The sequence below is a fragment of the Artibeus jamaicensis genome, unplaced genomic scaffold (assembly GCF_021234435.1).
Source record: "Artibeus jamaicensis isolate MK-2021 breed Jamaican fruit bat unplaced genomic scaffold, CSHL_Jam_final contig_851, whole genome shotgun sequence".
NCBI lineage: Eukaryota > Metazoa > Chordata > Mammalia > Chiroptera > Phyllostomidae > Artibeus > Artibeus jamaicensis.
In genome coordinates, this window is record NW_026521986.1 from 2,585,032 (window position 1) to 2,607,290 (window position 22,259).

Sequence of the window (22,259 nt, forward strand, 5' to 3'; positions counted from 1 at the left end):
GTGCTGATGGGCTTTTCTCTCAGTCTGATGCCACTTGCCTTATTTTCATTTAAAAGACCTTTCTCAATATTTTTGGGAATCAATATTTCCTAGCACTGCTACACATTTCTTTCTTGTTTTCATATTTCCCTAGTTACGCCAGTGGGATTTGGAAAGAGAAGTTAGGTAACTACATGGACTCTAGCCATCATTTCTCTTTGCCTTAAAATGTTAATTTATGTATAATTCCTCTAGCTTGTACTGTTGTCCTCTTTGTTCATTCCATTCCAGCCACTCTGGTCTCCTCACTGTTTCTTGAATGTACCTTAGGTCCTTTGTACTTGCTGGGATATTCTTCCCCCATGTATCTTCATGGTTCACTTCCTACATTACTTTGCATAAATGAATAAACGTGGGCATATAAATGCTTTTTAAATAAACATTTAAGTAGAATTTCATATAAGTATAACATATCTTAGGAATCTACTCTTTCTTTCTCAAAGGGAACATACCCCTTTAACTAGCACCCAAATGTAGAAATCTATCTTCAGCAGCACCTCCAAAACTCATGTTGCCTCCTCCTAGTCACTCAGCCCTGAAAGGTAACTACTGTCCTGACTCCCGATATCAGAAATTAGTTGTTTTCAAATTTTATATGAATGGAGTCACTCGGTGTATACGTATTGTATGGCTTCCTCTTTGTTCAACGTTGTGTTTGTAAGAATCATCTGTGTTGGCAGAAACAATAATTTCTTTCTCATCTCAGTTGTAGGAATAAACCCAGTAGAAATGTATATCTTTATGACAAAAATGTTCAGAGAAGCTCTATTTAACTCCAAACTGGAAACAGTCCAAATGTCTAAATGGTTATATATTCATGCTATACAATACTAAATATGCTTTTTTACAAGTATGGGTTTTTTCTTTTCTATTTTTGCCTAGATCTAGCCCCATCTAACCCAGCTCGCCTCTATAACTACATCAACTTTCACCTGCACCTATAATAAGTTGTGTTAACAACTTAGTATGTATCTTTCCACATTTTCTTCTTTGCATAGTTATAAATGCACATGCATATACATATGTATGTATGTATACACATATACACATGTATCTGTGAGGGAATTATTACTGTAAAAAGTGAGGTCACAATATATAACATTTCTACTTCTTTTTTTAAAGATTTTATTTATTTATCTTTAGAGGGGAAGAGAAGGAGAGAAAGAGAGAAATATCAATGTATGGTTGCCTCTCGTGAGTCCCCTGCTGGGAACTGGCCTGCAACCCAAGCATGTGCCCTGACTGGGAATCGAACTGTGATCGTGTGGTTCGCAGGCCTGTGCTCAATCCATTGAGCTACACGAGCCAGGCCATTTCTACTTCTTGCTCTGTCATGTCATAATATTAAAACCAGGATTCCTATATTTTTAAAAATAGTATATGTCTGTAAAAATCTAATGAAAATATTTAAAATTATGAAAAACTGGGTTTTATTGAATCTATTTAGGTATTGTTTAGTTCATATCATCTAATATGAAGAAGTTAGCTAGTTCATTTTAAAAAAACATTTATAACATTTATTGCCATGCCAGATTATGTCACTACGCACTGAGGACTCTTTTCCTTGCTCTCTAAGTATACTTAGGGAACTAAAAGACATGAACTTGGGAAAGGGAAGGGTGTAGCTGAGAGATGACTGTTTTCTTCAAGTAGTAAATTAGGCTCATAATGTGGAAGAAAATTATATTTATTTTACTTGAACCCAGGGGGTAAAATGGTAACAAATGGGAAGGAGTCATGAAGAGACAATTAAATTCAGAATAAAAAATAACTTTCTAAGAGATACTTGGTAATGTACTGTGCAAAGATTTCAAGCCATAGGTAAATAGTTGCACCTAAGGTGGAATAACATTAATTCTCATATTAATTTTAATTTTTTATTTTCCTTAATAGACAATATTACTATGACCCTTATTTTTAATGGAAGATGATTGAATGTGAAAACTTAAACCAAGAAGAAACCATTAAAGAATTGGTGAGTTAAAGTCAAATTTATTTTCATCCACATTTGCAAGAATATTAAATGGAATTTTTTTATAGCCCTTTCTAGAGCTCACCTAGAGATTTTTTCTACTGTGTGACCTTTGGCATCAGAGGAAAATTATATATATGGTACAATATTCCTTCTTGTGAGTGTAAAACCTGGTATCAGTGCCATTGACAGTTTATAATTTCTAACTGCAAAATATAATTTTTTATTATTTTAAATAGGTAATAATCCAGTTTCTTTTTTGAAAACAGTGTTTATGCAATGGTTTATCTTATGAGATGGTTGTGCAAGAAGGATCAGATACGTCGAAACTGGAGATGTTTTTCTCAGGGTATCCCCGTATAGTCGGATTATCACTGTTTCCTAACTTAACAAGTCTCACAATCATTGCTCAAGATATAAAAGAAATTTCAGGATTAGAGACTTGTTTGCAACTCAGAGAACTTTGGATTGCTGAATGCTGTCTAGAGGTAAGTCTAAAGTTACCTCATATAACTTCACATGAAATACTTCATAGTGAATTCTTTGGCTTTGGAAAATAATCCATTGAAATATATTCTTGAGATGTGGATCAAAACAGATAAGGGGGAAAAGGAGACCAAATAGGATGAATTGCAATAAAACCCTTGATCCAGTAAAACAAAACAAAATCAGATAAGTGGATAACAGATAGAAATAAATTTATACATGGGAAAAATAGAAATAAAGAATTAAAACATAGACATATCTACTGTTTAGTAATCAAATCAGACAAACAATACTTAGTATTGCTTAGTAATGAAATCAGTTCAACATTTATATTGAAAAACAATATTATAGAATCTATGAAGAGTCAAAGATACCTACATACCATTTGACTCAGAAATCTCTATTCTAAGATTTTGTCCTAGAGAAATTCATCAGCAGAAAACAAACGTATGCATGATTATTTATTGCAGTATTATTTATAATAGCTAAAAATTTTAAATATGAATATGCCAAATATAGGGTTATTTTAAAGAAAATGATTATAAACTTTATGGAATATATGTAATTATTAAATATTATAATTCAAAAATTATGAAAACATTTTAGATGGTCTTAAGTTTAAAAAACATAAAACTCTATAGGCATTATTATTATAATCATATAAAATTAGATATAGGAGTAATTTAAAGAGAATATGAAATCGAAAATAGTTGTGTTTAGGTGGAGAGATTATATATTTTTCTTATAAAAATGTATTTAATTTTGGCTTTGGCTGGTGTGGCTCAGTGATTTGAGTGCCAGCCTGCAAACCAAAGGGTCACTGGCTGGTTAGATTCCCAGTCATGGCACATGCCTGGGTTGCAAGCCGGGTCCCCAGTAGGGGGTGCACAAGAGGCAATACACACTGATGTTTCTCTCCCTCTTTCTCCCTCCCCTCCCCCTCTAAAAATAAATAAATAAAATCTTTAAAAATTTTTATTTAATTTTACTGCATATTGACTTTGCAAAACATTGTGATCTTTAAAAGAAATTATACTTAATATCTACTTTATAAAAGGTTTTATGGCAAAATGTAACCTAACACTACTTAGACTGCTTTTTTTTTTTACCAGAAAATTGGAGGTCTTCGAGAATGTAGAAATTTAGAAAAACTATATTTATATTATAATAAAATTTCCAAAATAGAAAATTTAGAGAAATTATTGAAATTGGAAGTTCTTTGGCTGAACCACAATACAATTAAACATATTGAGGTAAGATAATTTCACTGTATGTGTAAACTTAATTACTACTTTGGATTTTAAATCAGAATGTCCAAGATCATATTATGCTTAAGAGCCAAAATATTTGTGATTAGTTATTGTCGTTAAGAAGAGCTAACATAGAGAACTTCATATATGTTATTTTCTTTACTCCTCCCACCAAGCCTGAGAGATAAAGTATTATTTCCTCTTTGGGGGTTTAAAAAAAGAGGTTTAGAGAAGTTTTATATACAACTTGCCTAAGATTATAAACACACTCTGTGTGATGTGCTTTTTTCCTCTTCCTCTTCCTCATTTCCTCTTCATTTCCCTCCCTGCTTCCTCCTCCTGCAATCACTCTACTCAGGTTCCTGAGACACAAAGATGGCTTCATCAAGGCACCCACTTATTTCTGTGCTCAGTGCTCATAACACCTGGAGGACTAATCAGATGGTTTATAAACATAAATATGAATGATTTTTCCTAAATTATATACTGTCTAAATTTTTAGGGCTTGCAAACTTTGAAGAATTTAAATGACCTCAACCTTGCTGGAAATCTAATCAGCAGCATTGGTATGTACTGTTTCATTGGAATGTAATATAATGCTACAATATTTTATCAGTATAAAAAGTACATTGCTTTCTTTCATACTTTTTGTCTGATATCTTTGGAAAGCATTTCTAAATCTATGATTATAGGGTGCAAAAATATTACCCATTAATCAGTGGTTACTAATTATACAGTGTTATTGTTAGCGTTATTTACACGCAAGAAATGATGTCCATACCCCGCTCAGAAAAATGACAGGATATGAACAGAAGGTAAAACAAGAAACTTAACTTTTCTTTCACCTTGTTTTTTAAATTAAAGGTCGATGTCTTGATCCCAATGAACAACTGGAAAAATTAAACCTTTCTGGCAATCAAATATATTCTTTCAAGGTATGTAAGTAGAATGCATTTTTATTTACCAACCTGGACCATGAACCATCTTATTTCAAAAAATGGAATAAATAGCCCCATTTTAAGAAATAATTTAATCATTTTGTACTTCCCAATACTCCCAGAAACTTTAGTATTAGTTGACGAAATTGACCCTAATGATCTGACACTATTAAAACAAAACAAATAACTATCTACTTGGCTTTTACATACTACTTTCTCTTAGTTTTCCTCTGATGCTTGTAGCTACACCTTTTCTTATTATTCATCCTTTTGTAACATCTAAAAATTGGACTGCCTCAGGTCCATCCCAGGATCTTTTTTTCCCCTTTCTATCTGCATTCATTTTGTAAATAATCTCATAATGTCGAATGACTTTAAATACATTTTTCCCACTTGCTCTTCCTAAATTGGTATCCCTGTTTTCCCTAACAACTCCCCAAACCGAAGACTCCTCCTGCCCTGGCTGCTGTGGCTGTGTTGAGTGCCGGCCTGCGAATCAAACGATACCAGGTTGGATTGCCAGTCTAGGGCACATGCCTGGGTTACAGGCCACATTCCCAGTAGGGGGCATGCAAAGGGCAATCATACATTGATGTTTCTCTTCCTCTCTTTCTCCTTCCCTTCCCCTCTCATAGAAATAAATACATAAAACCTTAAAAAAAAAGAGGCGTCCCATCTTAACTCAAACTGATTTTCCCTCCGTGGACCCTTCTCCTCCTGCAGTCTTCTCCAGCTTTCTAAGTGGCTTTTCCATTCTTCCAGTAACTAAGCCAAAATCCTTAGAGCTCTTTCTGACTCCCCTTATTCCTTCATATCCCACATTCAATCCAACAGAAAATTCTATTGTCCTTACCTTGCCTATATGTCCAGAATCTGACCATTTTCTTATCACCTGCATCACCCTGACCTGGTTTAAGATACCATGATCTCTAACCTGCAAGATTGCAAAAGAAAAAAAAAATTCCTTCTCCTCCCAGTGTTTACCCTATCATTATGATTAGTCTGTTTTTCACACAGCATTCCAGTCCTTTAAAAATATGTCCGATCAAATCACTCTTCTCTCATCTTCTTCAGAGTAAAAGCTATTAATCAGTGGTTACAATGACCCACGAGACTCTAAATAATCTAGACCACCAACTGTCTGCCTGACCATAGCTTCTACCACTCTCCCCTGCCCTTACACCTGTCCAGCCCCTCTGGTCTCCTCACTGTTCCTTGCACACTCTCCCCTTCAGGCTTTTGCACTTGCTGGGATGGTCTTCCCCCATATATCTTCATAGATCATTTCTTCATTTCTCTCAGCATTTTGTTCAAACGTTGTGTTCTTCATGATGCCTTTCCTGCCCAATTTAGGTAAAACAGCAACAATCCCTATTACCCTCCCCACCCTGAAGCACTCCCGTCTCCTTTTCCTCTCGGCATTTATCCGCATCCCTTACTCATATACAAGCTTCCTGAATACAGAAACTTGGCCTGTTTTGTCATAAATCTTAAACATTTCTCAAGCATTCAAATAAAAAAAAATAAAAAGACATTTATGGCATATAATGTGGGTGAAAACGTGGCATTGATAATTTTGACAATGTCAAATTGAAGGTGCATATTCTAACACTTCCTCTAGACAACACTGAAAAAAGATGAGTAAATTTACTGTAGAAATAATTTGGAATTGATCAGTATTAAAAAAGGCATTCTTTTACTCAGAGAATATAAGATACTGAAAAGCTATGGAATGAGGCAGAATTTTATAAGCACCTTAAAAAGAAACTTAAACAACATTTTATTTTCTTGGTCAAAATCAAGAGGAAATATTTGATGTGGTCACACCTTGAAAGGTTAACAGAATTTCAACAGGCATTGTGGGAGGATCTTCCAGGCAGTGAGAGGTAGGCCTTCTAAGGTGGGAAGAACAACATGCACAGAGGCGTGGAGGTCAGAAATCAAAGGATGTATTTGAGTAACAGCAGCAGGAGAATCGGAGGGAGCTGCGAAAGAGAAATTCGGATGCTGTGGGAGGCCACGTTTAAGCTACAATACAAGACATGAGTAGCAGTTACTAAGGAAAGAGCATTCTGCATAAAGTGTGAAGAACCTAAGTGGTGGAAAGGAAGATAGCAAATTCAAGAAAATAGAAATACAGTGTGGCTGGAACAGAGTGAGGCAAAGAAGTATGAGTTGAGGCTAAAGAAGATAAGGGCGGAATGCTGGCAGCGTAAGGATTTCCCTGCCAGGAAGTCAGACAGGAGTTTACCCTACCCTGGCCAGCCATGGCAGCCTTTTATGGTGAAGAGTACAGGCTGCATAGACAGAGGGATCTGTCCCTTCTAGCCCTGTCACAAACCAGACGCAGCATAATACAGTAGTAATGTTGAGTTTAAGTGAAATAACAATGTAAAGGTCTTAGAATATTAATGACTCGCACACAGCACACACTCAGTAGATATGGTACTTTAACATTATTACTATCACTTTAATTATGTTAACCTATGCTATTTCAACCTGGGGATAAAAATAGGGTTATTATGAAAATTCACTGTATGGCCTATTATTAAAATGGATCCCCATAGTAATGATGGCTATTTATTATAAAAGCATTGGACAAGATTCACAGCAACATTTACTATTATCATACTAGGATATTATCTTGAATTTTTATCTCTAATCTTTCTATCTACCCTAAAAAGGTACTATCCTAGTAATGGTGGAAAAACTTCTGCGCTCCTTTCTGTCGACATCAGGTACCGCAACACTACTTTTCAGTGACAAAAATGACTCCAGTGTCATCTGACTTTTGAGTGTAGGTGGTGGGTTCCTGTGTAAGACACCATTTCCTAGCCCAGACTGATGGTCAAATGCAACATGGCCACCAGAAATCAAAGAGTGTCTTTACTTATCAGAACAGTCTGAGGTTTGCCTTCTTTGCTTCTTTAGAATTTGACCAGACAATTCCCCGCACAGCTCTGACCAGAAGGTTCCCTTTCAGAGCAACACTGCTTGGTTCTGCTACTGTCATGGGCCCAGCCCAGAGCCCCAGGTCCTACCACCAAGCCATGTTCTCACTTCTCAGAGAGAGTGTGGACACACATTGGCTCCCTGACCTTGTCTGACTTTTACTCAAGCAGCTTCCCCATTGCATTTGTACTTTATCTTCAGAGCCAATGTCTCCTGGTTCTTGTTTAGATTTTCTTTAACTCCGATTCTGACTCTCCTAACTAGCATTTCATCCTTTCAAGTCCAGCCCCACCATAGCAGGGACCACTCTAGTAATGCTATGATTGAGGAAGATATGAGGACATCTTGGAGGCTGGAAGAAAGTAATAATCATTCAACTCAATTCACATATTTCGTGCCTACTGTGTTCTAAATGCTGAGTGCTGGGAATGCATTCTTAAACAGGACAAAACTCTGCTCTCAAAGACTTTATCTCAAGAGTTGCCAGACTTTTTCTATAAAAAGTCAGACAGAAAATATTTTAGGCTTTGTGGGCCACGTGTGGCCTGTCACGTATTGTTCTTGATTTTTTTTTCCCAACACTTTAAAAATGCAATCACCATTCCTAGCTTGTAGACAGACGGCCAAAGCCCATACAGATCCATGGCTTATAGACTTGTGGATGCACAAGCAATTGGCAGCAGGATGTGATAAATTCTATAACAAAGTTAAGACCAGTGGCTAAGAGTCCACAGGAAGAGCATCTACCCCAAGCTTGGGGGATGAAACAAGGCTCCCAGAGAAGATGATTTTTAGGTTGAGTCTTGACAAATTAAGAGGTTAAACTGGGGTGAAGCCCAGTCCACTCAAAGGCAGCAGCATGAGTGAGCGTCTCAAAGTAGGATAGGTCTGGTCCATTCTGAAACTTTGGGTTGTTCAGTGTGTGGCAAAAACATAGCATCTCAGGGCTTAAATTGGAAGAAACAAGACTGAAGGGCGAAACAAGGGCCAGGTGCCAAAGACAACGGAGACTTCAGGGTAAAAGACTTTGAGGAGAGACAGTCTGGAAGTGCATTATCACCACCCCCCCGCCTCCAAAGGTTGAGAGAGAAATGAGGCCCTCCAGAGAAAAATAGATTTTAGTTGTCCTTAATAGGTAGAAAAGACATTCACAGAAACAATTTTTTAAAACTAATAATCAGGAATTTAATGGTGATTATAATAGAGCAGGGATGAGAAGAACACATCTGGTGGCCAAGAAAAATGGGAAGCAGCATTCGTAGGTGGTAAGTGGGGGTGGGGGTGGTGAAGGAGTAGCGGGGACACTGGGGTCGTTAGGAGCTGTGCAGAGGAGGCAACGTCGTCTTAACGAGCCAGTGTGTTCCAGTGACTGGCTCCAAGGTTCTAGATGGAATGTACAATTTAGTAAATGTCCTTCAGCCTTTGTTTTAAAAGTACAACTTGTATGCATAGTTATATAGAGTCTTCTATTTAATTATGAATGATCTATTCGTCATATATTTAGCATGTTTTTTATTAGAGAATATTTGATCCATCTAAATCACTTTAGCATATTTAAGCAGATAATTAGAATGCATTACATTACATTAATGGTGATCTCAAGTGTGCAAAAGCCCCCTTTAGAAATGGACAGTTACATTTAATCAAACATTATTACTGCTGCTGTTTTAGGACCTGACTAACTTAACCAGACTTCATCGCTTAAAGGATTTATGTCTGAATGATCCTCAGTATAAAACCAACCCAGTTTGTCAGCTGTATAATTATTCCACACATGTACTATACCACTTGCCTTGCCTTCAAAGACTTGACACGTTTGATGTGTCAGCAAAGCCGATCAAGGAACTGGCAGATGTAAGTGCATCTCTATGCAGGTATCTGTGACTTAAGTTTAATTAACTGCTTGTTTCTGGCTGTGTCCACATATGGTAGGTAGTATTGTCTTGTCAGTTCTTGTCACCAGTTCTGCTTTCACCCCAGTGAGCTAGATATTTCACCTAAAAACATACCAATAATAACATTAGTACCAGAATTTCAACTTGGATGACAGTGCTGAAAGGTGAAATAATAGAAAAACATTTAAATGTCTATAAAACTAAATGGAGGAAATCTGAGAGATTATCATCAGTGTTAAGAATAATTGAGCTAGCACTACATACAAACAATAAAGCCTAGACAAAATAGAAATGAAACAAGTGACCCACTCTCGTTTGAAATTTTATGTATCAAAATTAGAAAGTATCTGTGGTAGATGGCAGTATGTCAGGATTAGATCAATTTTAATCCAATTAAAGATGATTTGTGGTTCCCTGGAAGTATGAGTGGAACCACCCACACTGCCAAAATCATGAAGATCTCTGAAATCTTAAAGAGAACGATGCTGGGACTGCCGCTGGTGGAGAACCCCCAGTCACAGGTGACATGCCATCAGAGGATCCGTAATTTCAGTACAGAGTGCAGAGGGAGTCACCGTGCTTCCCAAGAGTCTCTCCACATATTTCCACTTCTCCCTGCCCTGTTTGTCTATTCACAGTAAATATTGTCAGAGGACGTAGAATGTGCCCAGCACGTGGATACCCTCACATGTGGCCCTCCCATTCTTTCCTGTGCTGATTCATCATCTCAACATAGAATGTCTTTATCCTTTTATCTTAACTTGTTTCTCTGCTCTTGCTAGTCTGAGAATTTATTCTCAAATTCCATTCTCTCTTTCTTCCAAAACTGAGATTATCATCCCTTCCACCCCAATCTAAGAAGTAAGCTGTCTTATACATAGTATTAAGCAAAGGACCAGGGTCCTTGTCTACTAGCAGATGTTTGGAATCATTGGAAGGCCAAGGAGGAATGCCTTCTCTAACAATTATGTTGTCTAAAATAACAGCAAAACTTTTCAGTGACAACCATATTTCTGAAATTTCCATTATTATCTGTAGTTTTACATCAGGCAGTTTTCACAAAGGTGAGCAGGTGAATAAGCTTTGTGATATTACTTACCTGGCTCATTTATCTAACAAATATGAAATGCCTATCACATTCCAGGCACAGTTAAAGGCACGAGAGTATAGAGTGACCTAAAAAGGCACAATCCCTGCTTTCTTGGAGATCACATTCTATTGAGAGGAAAAAGATAGTAAGCAACTAAAGGAAACAACTAGCATATCAGCTGGTGAAAAATGTTACGGAGAAGATAAACAAAGGTGGAGAAAACAGGGTGGTTGGTAGGGGCAGCAGACATGGTGGTAGCTATTTTATATAGCATCATTGGGAAAGGATTTGCTAAGGTGACATTTGAGCAGAGACTTGAAGAAAATAAGGAAGCAAGCTCTTCAGGGATCAGCAAGTGTAAAGACCTTGGTGCAGGAGCATGCCTCACATCTGAAGAACAACAAATTGGCTAGTGTGGCTGGAGTGAAGTAAGTGAAGGGAAGGGAAGTGAGAGATGAAAACTGGAGTGGTAGGGGGCAGATCATGTGAGACTCTATGGAATGTTGTAAGGACCTTGGCTTTTCCTCTGAGTGAGATGGAGGCCACTGGAAAATTTCCAGTAGAGGGATGACAAGATAACTTAAGTAATTTAAAGGGATTCTTTTTGATAATGGAAGAAGACTAAAGGGTTGGAGAGAAAAAGGTTGAAAGCAGAGAGACGAGTTAAATTCCAGTAACTTGGATGAGAGACATTGATGGTTTGACATAAGGAGCTAGTAGAGATGGTGGCGAAAAGTAGATGTTGGTGGTAGTTAGAAGGTGGACTAACCTGCATTTGCTAATAGACTGGATATAAAGAGCAGAGGAAAGAAGTGCAGAATAATTGCAAGTTATTGGCCCAAGCAACCGAAAGAGGGAAAGGAATTGCTATTTGATGAGATGAGGAAGAGGATGGGAGGAGCAGGTTTAGAAGGAAGAATTACAAGTTAATTTTAAATGTATAAAATTTGAACAATCTTTTGAGCATCCAAGGGGAGATATCCAATAAATAACTGAATATATGAGTCTGCTCTTTTACAGAATTGACTGGGTTGGCTTATACTGATAATTTGGTAATTTGCTCAATCTAAAACAAGTTTATTTAGACCACCCTTTTACAAATTAAAAAAAAAACCAGGAAATTGTCTTTTAACCATGCTTTAAAAAATGAATTTAATATTACATTTGCTTTTAGTTCTTTTAAATTTCTTTACTTTTCCATAAATTAATCAAGTAGGAAATAACATAGTTATATATTTGCTTTAGTAGTACTGCCTCACTAGCTACACAATACTATTTTGGAAACTGAATTCTATCTGTAGTCTCTTTATGTTGTCATCCTGAAAATAAATATGAATATGCCTCACATTTAAAATATTATCCACGAAGAAACTTTTTGGAACTTTGTTTTTTGTTTATTAAGTTTAAATATAGAACTCTGTATAGCCATTATCATTTCAACATCATTATTATTAGTAATTAAGCATGCAAAACTTTCTAATTGTTACTTAGAACATATCGCACTCATGCTACACTGCTAATTACCTATATTGTTTGATTTCAGCTAATCTTTTGGGTTTTTCTCACTTTTAGACCACAGCAATGAAAAAACTAATGTTTTACAATATGCGTATAAAAACTGTTCAGAGACACGTTAATGAAGATCTTGAAAAACTGAATGATCGAAAATGTAAATTACAGAAGTTGCCAGAAGAGCGAATAAAATTACTCAGCTTTGTGAAAAAAACTGTAAGATTTAATACTGTAATTTTTCAGTGGCCACAGCTTAAGAAAACTGATGGATAAAATAGCATTATATTTTAAATGTGTATATATTCACATATGCATACATGTTGTTTTTTAAATTAAAACTGAGTTTCAAGTCAAGCCTGTTCCCAAAATGTTTTAATTCCAGGTGCTTAAGTAAGCTTCATTCTATGCTTAGAAATCTATAGTTCAAAAAAATATATAAAAAATTTAAAGTCCTAATTAATTCAGTATGATTCAAAGTTATAAAGATCTGTTAAATTTATTTCATCTTCATTTTTATTAGATACCAGTAGGATGTACTCAAAATTCATTTTCTTGTTTAAGGGGTTGAAATATCCCTTTACTAATATTATTAAGGTATAAAACAAGGTAAGGACTTTATATCAAGCTATACTATAGTAGTTATGTATGCATTTTTACTTAAAATACATTAGATTTCCTTTACTAAAAATAGATCCTGAAAAATTAAGGATTACTTACCTCAAACAGAACTTTGTGTATAAAAGAACTATATATTTTTTAAGTACGAGGAAATAATGGGTTATTCAACAAATGATGTTAGAAAAATAGATAAACTACTCAGGGTAGGGAAGCTGGATCCTTAGCTTACCTTTTACCAAAGTAAATACCAGTTGGAAAAAAGATTTAAATGTAAATATGAAAATACGAAAAAACTCAAGAATACACAGATTAATATATTTAACTGATCTCAGCCTGCCAAATAAAAGAAATACTAGAAATCACAAGGGAACAGAGTGTAGATTTGATTTAAAAAAAGATAAAATGCCTTTATACTAAAAAACATCATTAATGAAAATAAATAATAAATGACAATCTGAAAAATTGTTTTCAACAAACATGATGGACAAACATGATATCCTTAGTATAAATGTACTCATAAGTAAAACAAGAGAAAAGCAAATGTCTAAATAGAAAAATTTATCAAAGTACATAAACTATATGTTACAAAAGAAGAAATAAAAAATGACTAATAAACACTCGAAAAAAGCTCAACCTGGTCCACAATTCTTTGAATGTGGATTAAGATAACCAGCAACCATTTTGCCTATAAAATTGTCCAAGCATAATACGTGGTAGACTTCAGGCCGGTAAAGACCTCAGACACGGTCACACTGCTGATGGGATGAAATCGGGCCGTATATACTAATGGCTGAAAAGTGCTCATAGCCTTTGATCCAGTCAGTCTGCTTCTGCCACTTTATTCTCAAGATTTGGATAAGTATTTATATATAAGGATATGATATTCATCAATGCTCTATTGAAAACAAAAATCCAGAAACAACCTAAATGTTTAACAAGAAAGGAAGAATTATTTATTCTTAAGATAGAATAGTATGCAGCCATAAAAAAATAAAGTTTTGAAAATATATTTAATACTCTTTCTAAAATGAACAGGTTCAAATTCATATTATAATCAGAAAGATATTCTTCAAGTAAAACATTAACATAATTTAAATTGTTTATTTGAATAAACATCACAGGAGAACCAGTATATGGAAATTGTTTTATATCTGCCATATTCATATGCAAATGCAGTATGAAAAATAATATACATATAAACCACATTTTTATAAATACACCTACTTGTTTTTTTAACAGCTAAATGTAGCCATTATAGACAGGCAGGAAGAGCATTAGTACATTTCTATTTATGTACGCCTCTCTATGTACAGTACAATTTATCCTGAAATCCTGCAAGGCTGAGATTAGGGTAGGGAGATGACGCAGTCACCCTGGGCCCTGAACTTAAGGAAGGGCCCCAAACCTCAATAATCAAGATAAATCATACTTAATGCAATATTTTAAAATACAAGCAATGCATTAAAGTTTATTGTGAACAAAAAAACCACCCAAATATATCAAAATTTTAAATAAATATACTGCTATACTGAGCCATACAGGAGAGACTGAGACAAAAGGAAAAGTGTGCACCATATATATATATACATATATATACATATACATATATATACATATATATACGTATGCTTTGAGTGTTTTTTATGATTAATTTTTTTCACAGAATGCAAAACTAGTTGAAAAATATATTGAAAAATTCAAAAGTAAATGTAATAAAAGTTACATTGTTTGAAGTTTAAATATTTACATAGGGGTATCCAACCTGTGGCCCACAAGCCACATCCAGCTCAGGATGGTTATGAATGCAGCCCAAAACAAAATCATAAATTTACTTAAAACATTATGAGATTTTATTGTGATTATGGGTCACAGTATATTTAATGAGTGGCCCAGCACAGCTCTTCTTCTTCCAGTGTAGCCCAGAGACGCCAAAAAGTTGGACACCAAGACCACATTTATTACAATTTTACTTTGGCTTTAATAGAAGCAAACTCATCAGCAATATCGAACAACCTGTTTCTTTGCTTTTCTCATCTTCAGTTAAGAAAACTGTCACATATGAAATATTTAAGATTGTTCTTCACTTAGTCAAAAGAAATTGGCTGACTGGATTTATGCCAAAGTTATAATAATCACATGCTGGCCATGTTTTTTATGAAGTTTGGCATATTTGCTATCTAGATTTTTACTTCATTAATTTAAATTAACTATATAGTTCATAGTGTTAACTAAAAATTTTTGCTCTCTGGTACATTGATTTCAACAGTTGGAACGGGAGCTGGCTGAACTCAAGGGATCTGGCAAAGGGCAAAATGAGAAGTCCAATAGTAAAGTAACGGAGCCTGAAATATCAGAGAACTCTGAAACTGCTACAGAAGAACCGAGCCTTCAGCAGAAGCTACTGACCAAACTAAATGCTGTGAATAAAAGGATAACATTCTGGAACAAAAAACTAGATGAGTATGTTTAATGAATTATGTAGTTGTTCCAATTTGAAACATGAGAGAGTAGAGTGTTCTGGGCCATCAGTTGAGTACAGTTTCCTCCTTTGGGGTAGAAAGTATTACTGTTTTAAGTAAAACATGAAATGTGTTTACTAGCAGAGATAGGCATCACTGGTTCAAAGCTGGCATGTAGTTTTTTACAGAGGCAATACTTAATTGGGAATAGTGAACTTCCCTCCAGTGGCTTCCTGTCACATCACTACTCTAGTGTCTGCAAACTGAAAACAGTAGTTTGTTTTTTAATATTAACTGCTACTGGTGCAAAAACTCATGGCATAGATGAGACTGGACAAAGCTCAGTTGTCTGGAATAATGTAGAAGCAACTCAGGTTGCATAATCAACTAGAAATATAAAGGAAGACGACTTAGTAAGTACTGTGATTTTTTAAAAATTTACTAAGGCACCAGCTGAATACGTTAGTTTGCCCTGTAATAATATTAACAATATAATAACTAACATTTGTTGAGTTCTTACTCTGTGCCAAACTCTTTGCTAAGAGCTTTACATGCATTTTGCATATAATACTCAAAAAAGTCTATTCAGGTATAGGTACCAGTCATATTGCCATTTTACTTAGAATCTGCAGCATAAAAATGTTGTGACTTGTCTAAGATATGAGAACAAGTGGTGGAGCCAGGACAGTCTTCTAACCTTCACTTATTCTGCGGTTAATATTGAGATGATTTTAATTGCCAAAAATAGAATGTCTTTTACATGGTTTAATTATTAACACCATACTTTCTTTATCCATTGACAAAAGCCTTGTATTTTAACATCAGCTTTTTAAAAAATCAATCATGAGTTTTAATGTTGTGATTTGTAGATCATTTTAATAGCTTTATTTTTTTCTTAACTAGAATTGAAGCAATTTATTGCGTTGAAGTAAAGCAAAAGAAGAAAAGTGGTGGGTTATTGATCCCATTTTTGTTCATTGAGTTGGAGAGTGTAGGAAATATCCTCTTTGAAGAAGGCACTCAATCTGATGACTGGTAAGTTTGTTTGAAATATAGTTACAGGTTTAAAGATAATTTTAAGTGCTTAGGATCACCAACCAAAATATCAACTTATAAAAATCTTAAAACATCCTATTTTCAAAACCCTTCTTATGTAGATTATTCATTGATTGAGATTTGGCAGTTGCCCACTTTACCATCTACACACCTTTCTGTTTACATCATTTCCATGAGCTAACCTTGAAAACATTCTAACGGTATTTCATTGCTTGTTGACCAATTTCCCTTAGCCCAAGAGAAGAATATAATTTAGAACTTTATGGTCAAGCATTAATTTTATGTATGTTTATGCTGATTATTTCTGGACAGATGTAGCCTTGGATTCTGAATATTGGGTGAGAAGTTAGAACAGAGAAGGAAAAGCAAAGCAGGATCGGCAACAGCAGGTCATAAATCCTAGAGAGGCCTGCCTAGTAAATTTCTTGGAGGTTCCATGATCAAAGTCAAACCAAGTTGTCAAGAGCTGGCTAGAGTCAGAGTGCACACAGACTGTCCAAGTTAAAATAAGGAATACATTTAAGAATCCAAGTGAATGGTGCATTTAGACAAAATTAGAGCCGCCAGAAACAGAAGCAGGAGGCCAGCATCCATACTTCAGAAACAGCGCCCCCTGGAGTCACAAGGAGGTAGTTGTATTGCCTCAACTAGAGAGTACAAGCCAAAAAAAAAAAAAAAAAAGCCTGTGCAGAAAATACCACTAATTATTACTTTCATATCATTTTCTCAAAATTGAAAAGCTCATGAAAAAGCCAAAGATTACCCTAGAACCCTAGAATTCTGCAAATTTGGGTGTGTGGAGAGAGACTAGGAAATGTGTAAAGCTCTAGGATGGACTTGTTATATTTCCCTGGAAGATGATTATACTCGCAGTTAGTGTTGAAATAAACTGATTTTTTAATAAAATGAAATGCAAATTTTGCATGAACTTTTTAAAGAGAAAAATGTATGATTGTTATGGGTTACTTTAAACCAACCCCCCTGATTTCTATTGGATGTGTTTCTCAAGGGTCTTGGGGGTACTTTGGTGGAAAAGTGTGAGAAGCCCTGCCTAAGAAAGAAAAAGACCTTTCAAAATCTTTGTATCAGTACATCCATTTGCCCAGCAGTACCCACTATTTGCTTAACCACCATACTTGATTTTTACGTATCAACACATAAAAGGTGTTCATCCCAGTTCCCATGCAAACAAGTAGAGACCTTGATTTTTCAAGTGCAAAACCTGAAAGGTGTCTCTCTGAAAAATGCATGTATAATTTTCAGATTTCTAACTGTATGTCATTCAATATTTCTTAGCTTCATTTCTTTTATGAAATAAAAGGGCTATATTTTTTAGTTTTAAAAAGTAGTTTTATAAAGACTTGCTTGTTGAGTAGATTGTTGATACTGTAGCATTATCATTATAGAGTCATATTCTTAACCTGTGTATTGGGTTGGCCAAAAAATTCATTTAATTTTTCCATATGAGGGCTCTAGTAGTGCTTAGTTTTCTCTAACTTCATTCGAAACCACTTTGTTAGATTGTATTGTGACAGTTGTCATATTGGCATGCATTATAAAAACTTATCAAAATTGGTGAATTTTTGTGAAGCCATTTTAATATTGAAGATGGAAGAATATATGCAACATTTTTGTGCATTATGCTTTATTACTTCAAGAAAGGTAAAAATGCAAAAAAAAGATTTATACAGTGTATGGAGAAGGTGCTGTGACTGAATGAACGTGTCAAAAGTGGTTTGCAAAGTTTCTTGGTACTATTGACATTTTGGCCAAATAATTCTTTGCTTTGGGGCTGTGTTATGCATTGGAAGATGTTTAGCAGCACCCCCAGCCTCTCTCCACTAGAAGGCAATAGCTGGAGATAGCTGACATACTCAAAATATCCAAATCAATAAAGTTATTGGTTAAAATGAAAAATGTGCTTTTTATTTTATGGAAAAACTAAAGACTTTTCAGCCAACCCAATATTAGCAATTTGAAGTACCCATTGACATCAGATGTTTATCAAGTGGCAGTTCTAGAGCATCAAAAATGCTGTCTTTGTGCTTGAAAAGCTTTCAGTCTGGTAGATACAAAGCATTTAAAATTTAAAGAAACAACTTTAAGGCACCACAAAACAATATATAAGTGATTCTGGAAGCTCCTTGGAGACAGATAAAATACTTCACTTGCCTTGTAAATCATAACATCTAGCATAGAGCTGGCTGGATTCATAGCTCAATAGATAACTACTAATTCAAATTTCTACATCACTTTGATGATCAATTAACAGTTTCAATTTTGTATATAGTTCAATTTTGTGCATATAATGACTTTCAGTAATTAAGCTAACTATATATGAAGATTTCATGCTGTACTGTTAAAGGGAGCTATAGCAGCATAAACTTTTTTTATACTGATATTGGTTTAACTCATCAAGTCAGTTAACAGTATTTGTTAAACCCTTGTTTAGGATTTGGAAGTGCATGTTAATGGATTTTATTATACTCCAACCATTAAAAAATGTGCATTCTATATTTGCTAAGAGTGCATTATCTGTTTATTAATGAACATTTGGAGGCATCTCATTGTGTAACTGAATATCTTAGTAATATATACCACCATTGTGGATGCTCACACATCCAGGGTCCACTGATCAGTAAGGGTACCCGAGAAAAGAGGCACCCTCACTCTCCTAACCTCTGGAGTACTTGATGCCATTAACCATTTCTTCCTTGAACTCATCTCTCTTTTTTTGTGTATGCTTAAACTTACTTTCTTCCTTTACTTTCTTTCTTTCTTTCTTTCTTTCTTTCTTTCTTTCTTTCTTTCTTTCTTTCTTTCTTTCTTTCTTTCTTCTTTCTTTTTCTTTCTTCCCTTCCTTCCTTCCTTTCTCCTTCCTTCCTTCCTTCCCTTTTTTTCTCTCACTCATCCTTGCCAGTCTCTTCTATTTCTTGCACTTCCAGAAATTACTTAACAATCTCACTCCTTTACTCCAGTCCTGAATTTCTACCTGTCAGATATTTCTAGATGGATGGTCAACTGGCAAAGCAAACTGAACACATTCAAAAGAGAGCTCAGCCATGAAGTAATAAAACATACAGAAGGGTTAGAGTCAGAAAACCCAGGTTCAAACTCTAGCCATGTAGCCTTGAAAATTGTTTATCCCATTGGAATCTCATCTGCAAAAATGAAAAAATAAAGATCTACCACAAAGATTATTGCCAGGATGAGACAGGTAGTGTGGTGCAAAAACACTTAGTTCTTACCTTTTACAATTTTATTTCCCTCTTTCTGCCCACACACCATTCCCTCCTTCTGCCTCTGCCACCCCCCTGCCCCCATCTGTGGCGCTGCCACTTTCTCAGTCACGGAGGCTCAGTAAACTCTGCGGCCATTCTTGTTTTCATTCTCTCTCTCAGTCTCCACATCCAGTCAGGCCAAGACCCACAGATTCTTCTCTAGACTGCCTCTTGCATTCATTCTGTTCCCTACTGTGACCAAAACCACTGGCACACAGGCCCTCATCTGCTTCATCTTAAGCCTGTTGTTACAACATCTAGCACGGTGTCTGCGCAGAGTTGGCTCTCAGTATTTGCTAATCAATTGGTAAAGATATTTAAATGGCTTTCAAATTGGTCCTTGTTGGCATACTTCCTATAGAGAGGACTCTTAAAACCAAAGCCTTTAAAAATATATCAATATGATTTTATTGTTGCAATATTATTGTTATTATGTTATTAACAATAATGTGTTATTCATTAAGAGATACAGAAAAGTATTATATAATACCTAGGAGAAAGACCACTACCAACACATAAACCCAGTGACCTGAGTAAAAATCCAAGAGAGGAAATGATCTCTTTCTGTGAAGTCTTGAAATTCTACTGAAACATGAATACCAACAAAGGAGAGTAAAACATTCAAAGGAAAGAAACAGTTTAGTAAAAGAGATCAAAGGAGATAGCTGAAAAAATCTTGAGGAACAAAGAAGAGTGGCTTCAGAACTAGTGAGAGGGAACAACTAAAATACAAACATGAGTACTTATGGCTTGTGAAATACTATAGACTTCTCATGTTCAGAGATACCTACAAGAACATCATATTCTTACAAGCAAAACAAAAGCGTCTTGTAGCAACCTATTACCTTCAAAATGATGTTCAAAGTCTTTACCCCAACGATCAATGTCCTCGCCTCACTGCTCTTCAAACACACCCAGTACACCAACATGTAAGTGGTTTTGATTGCTCTGCTTCCTTCACCCAGAGTGCCCTGCGTCCCTTGCCCTTACTTCCTCATTGCCTGTCAAAACTTACTTTATTTCAAGGCCAACATCAAAAGTTATTCTTCTGTGAGGGATTTTCTGGTTATCTCTGTCAGATACAGTCATTATTATTTCTCTTTGAACCTTCACGGCACTGAGTTCTAGGCTCCTGTCTTATTCTCTATTTCACTGTTGCTCGTGCTGGTCCCATGGCTTTTCCACTCCATTGGTTTATGAACTCAGTGAGGAAGGAGGCTGCATCGTATTAATCTTTGAATCTTTTCTACGTTGCTCACATGCTTAGTATCTAGCCATCGAGCTTCTACTACAGGCCAGATTCCATGTTAGGTGCTAGGAGTAAATGTCAACTAAGATGTAGTTCTTGCTGTATGTGCATAGTCTTGCTAACTGTGGTAACAACAGTAAGAAGTTCTGGGATGGTGGTAGATGTGGACAATGGAGGTGTGGAGAAAGTAGGTGGGGCCATCCTGTGCAGCACTGACAACATTGAAAGTTACAGTTCTTCTCTGTCGGCATAGGTCTGGTTCTTCCTCCCCCGGCAGTATCCCAGCAATGTGTGAATGATGTCCTCATTCCCAGCATGGCCATGCAATGGAATGAACTACTTTACTTCTATGATCCCATTTAGCCCAGAGCCTCTTAGCACTAGGGTTTCCTATCTTCAGGACTCTAGAATTCCATATAAAAAGGGCTCAGAGGCTGGATTCTAAGACAAAGGAAAGAATCACACTGGATGGAGTTTTCTGTACCATTTCTGGTTCTTGCATTCTTGGGGGACCAGACCAGACACTAGGACTCGTCTATTCATCACTTCTATCTATTCTTGATAACTCCCAAGGATAATTCTTGATTACCCTTTTGTTACTATATAACAAATATCTACATTAAAAGTCTACAGCAGTAATTTCTATAAAAAAGAAGAACAATAATAATAATCAGAGTGCAAGTAATAATGTGAGCTCCACTCGGACTGATTTAGGTCCAGAATGAATCCTTCTATAGGTGAGACTGCAGGTTCCCACTCCACATAATGATGTGGCTGTTTGGCCAGACCTCCAGACTAGTTAGGGGCATCGTGCTGGATCAGAAGACTGCACATTCGTCTCCTCTACCAGTCTGTGAGCTCCTCTGGGATTGGTTGGTTTGAGCAGCTCACTCCTCACTCTAAGAGAGAAGTAACTGGGAAGCTCCTAGCTGCACTGGTTTGGTCTGTGCTAATCAAAATGGCAATGCTGTGAATTAGTGCTCTGATGTTAGTTTTAGGGAGAGACCACCCACCACAAACATCTGTGATCTTAGTTCAGACCCATGTTCAGGCCCTGGCTGATTGTGCCAGTGAGGACAGACATCTCTTCAAAGACAAATATATACCATATAGGATCACTTCATTTCCTTTCAAATTCATCATTTTTAAATCTCATCTTAAACTAAATTCTGTGCTACATGAAGACAAGGCCAGAATTATTGTGAGCATGGCCAGATGAGGGCAGCAGAGAGCAGCTTCAGTACTTTTTCTAGAGATCTTCACATGGCCAGTCCATACTCCTCCTTCAATTCTTAGCTCATGTATCTTCTCCAAAAGGTCTTACCTAAGACCCTTCTTAAGTAGTCACCCCTCCATTCTTTACCCCAAGCCTCTGTTTCTTCAAAGATTTTATTCATGTCTTATTTTTTTGTTCAACTGCCTTATAATATAGGCTCCATGAGAGCAGGGACCCTGCCTCTTT

The 22,259-nt window shown here is 35.9% G+C and overlaps 2 protein-coding genes across 3 annotated transcripts in view; one reads left to right on the plus strand and one right to left on the minus strand.

Moving 5' to 3' along the window:
• Positions 1-22,259, minus strand: part of RTN1 (reticulon 1) — a 325,732-nt gene that overhangs the window by 197,379 nt on the left and 106,094 nt on the right. The gene's annotated exons all lie outside the window — the stretch shown is intronic.
• The window catches only part of LRRC9 (leucine rich repeat containing 9), a 103,491-nt gene that overhangs the window by 4,341 nt on the left and 76,891 nt on the right, over positions 1-22,259 (plus strand). The window contains exons 2-10 of the mRNA XM_037132383.2: positions 1,933-2,014; positions 2,281-2,499; positions 3,610-3,750; positions 4,250-4,313; positions 4,612-4,682; positions 9,309-9,491; positions 12,195-12,350; positions 15,019-15,212; positions 16,115-16,246. Coding sequence (XP_036988278.2) covers positions 1,967-2,014; positions 2,281-2,499; positions 3,610-3,750; positions 4,250-4,313; positions 4,612-4,682; positions 9,309-9,491; positions 12,195-12,350; positions 15,019-15,212; positions 16,115-16,246 — 1,208 coding nt within the window. The 5' untranslated portion in view covers positions 1,933-1,966. The remainder of the gene's footprint in view (positions 1-1,932; positions 2,015-2,280; positions 2,500-3,609; positions 3,751-4,249; positions 4,314-4,611; positions 4,683-9,308; positions 9,492-12,194; positions 12,351-15,018; positions 15,213-16,114; positions 16,247-22,259) is intronic.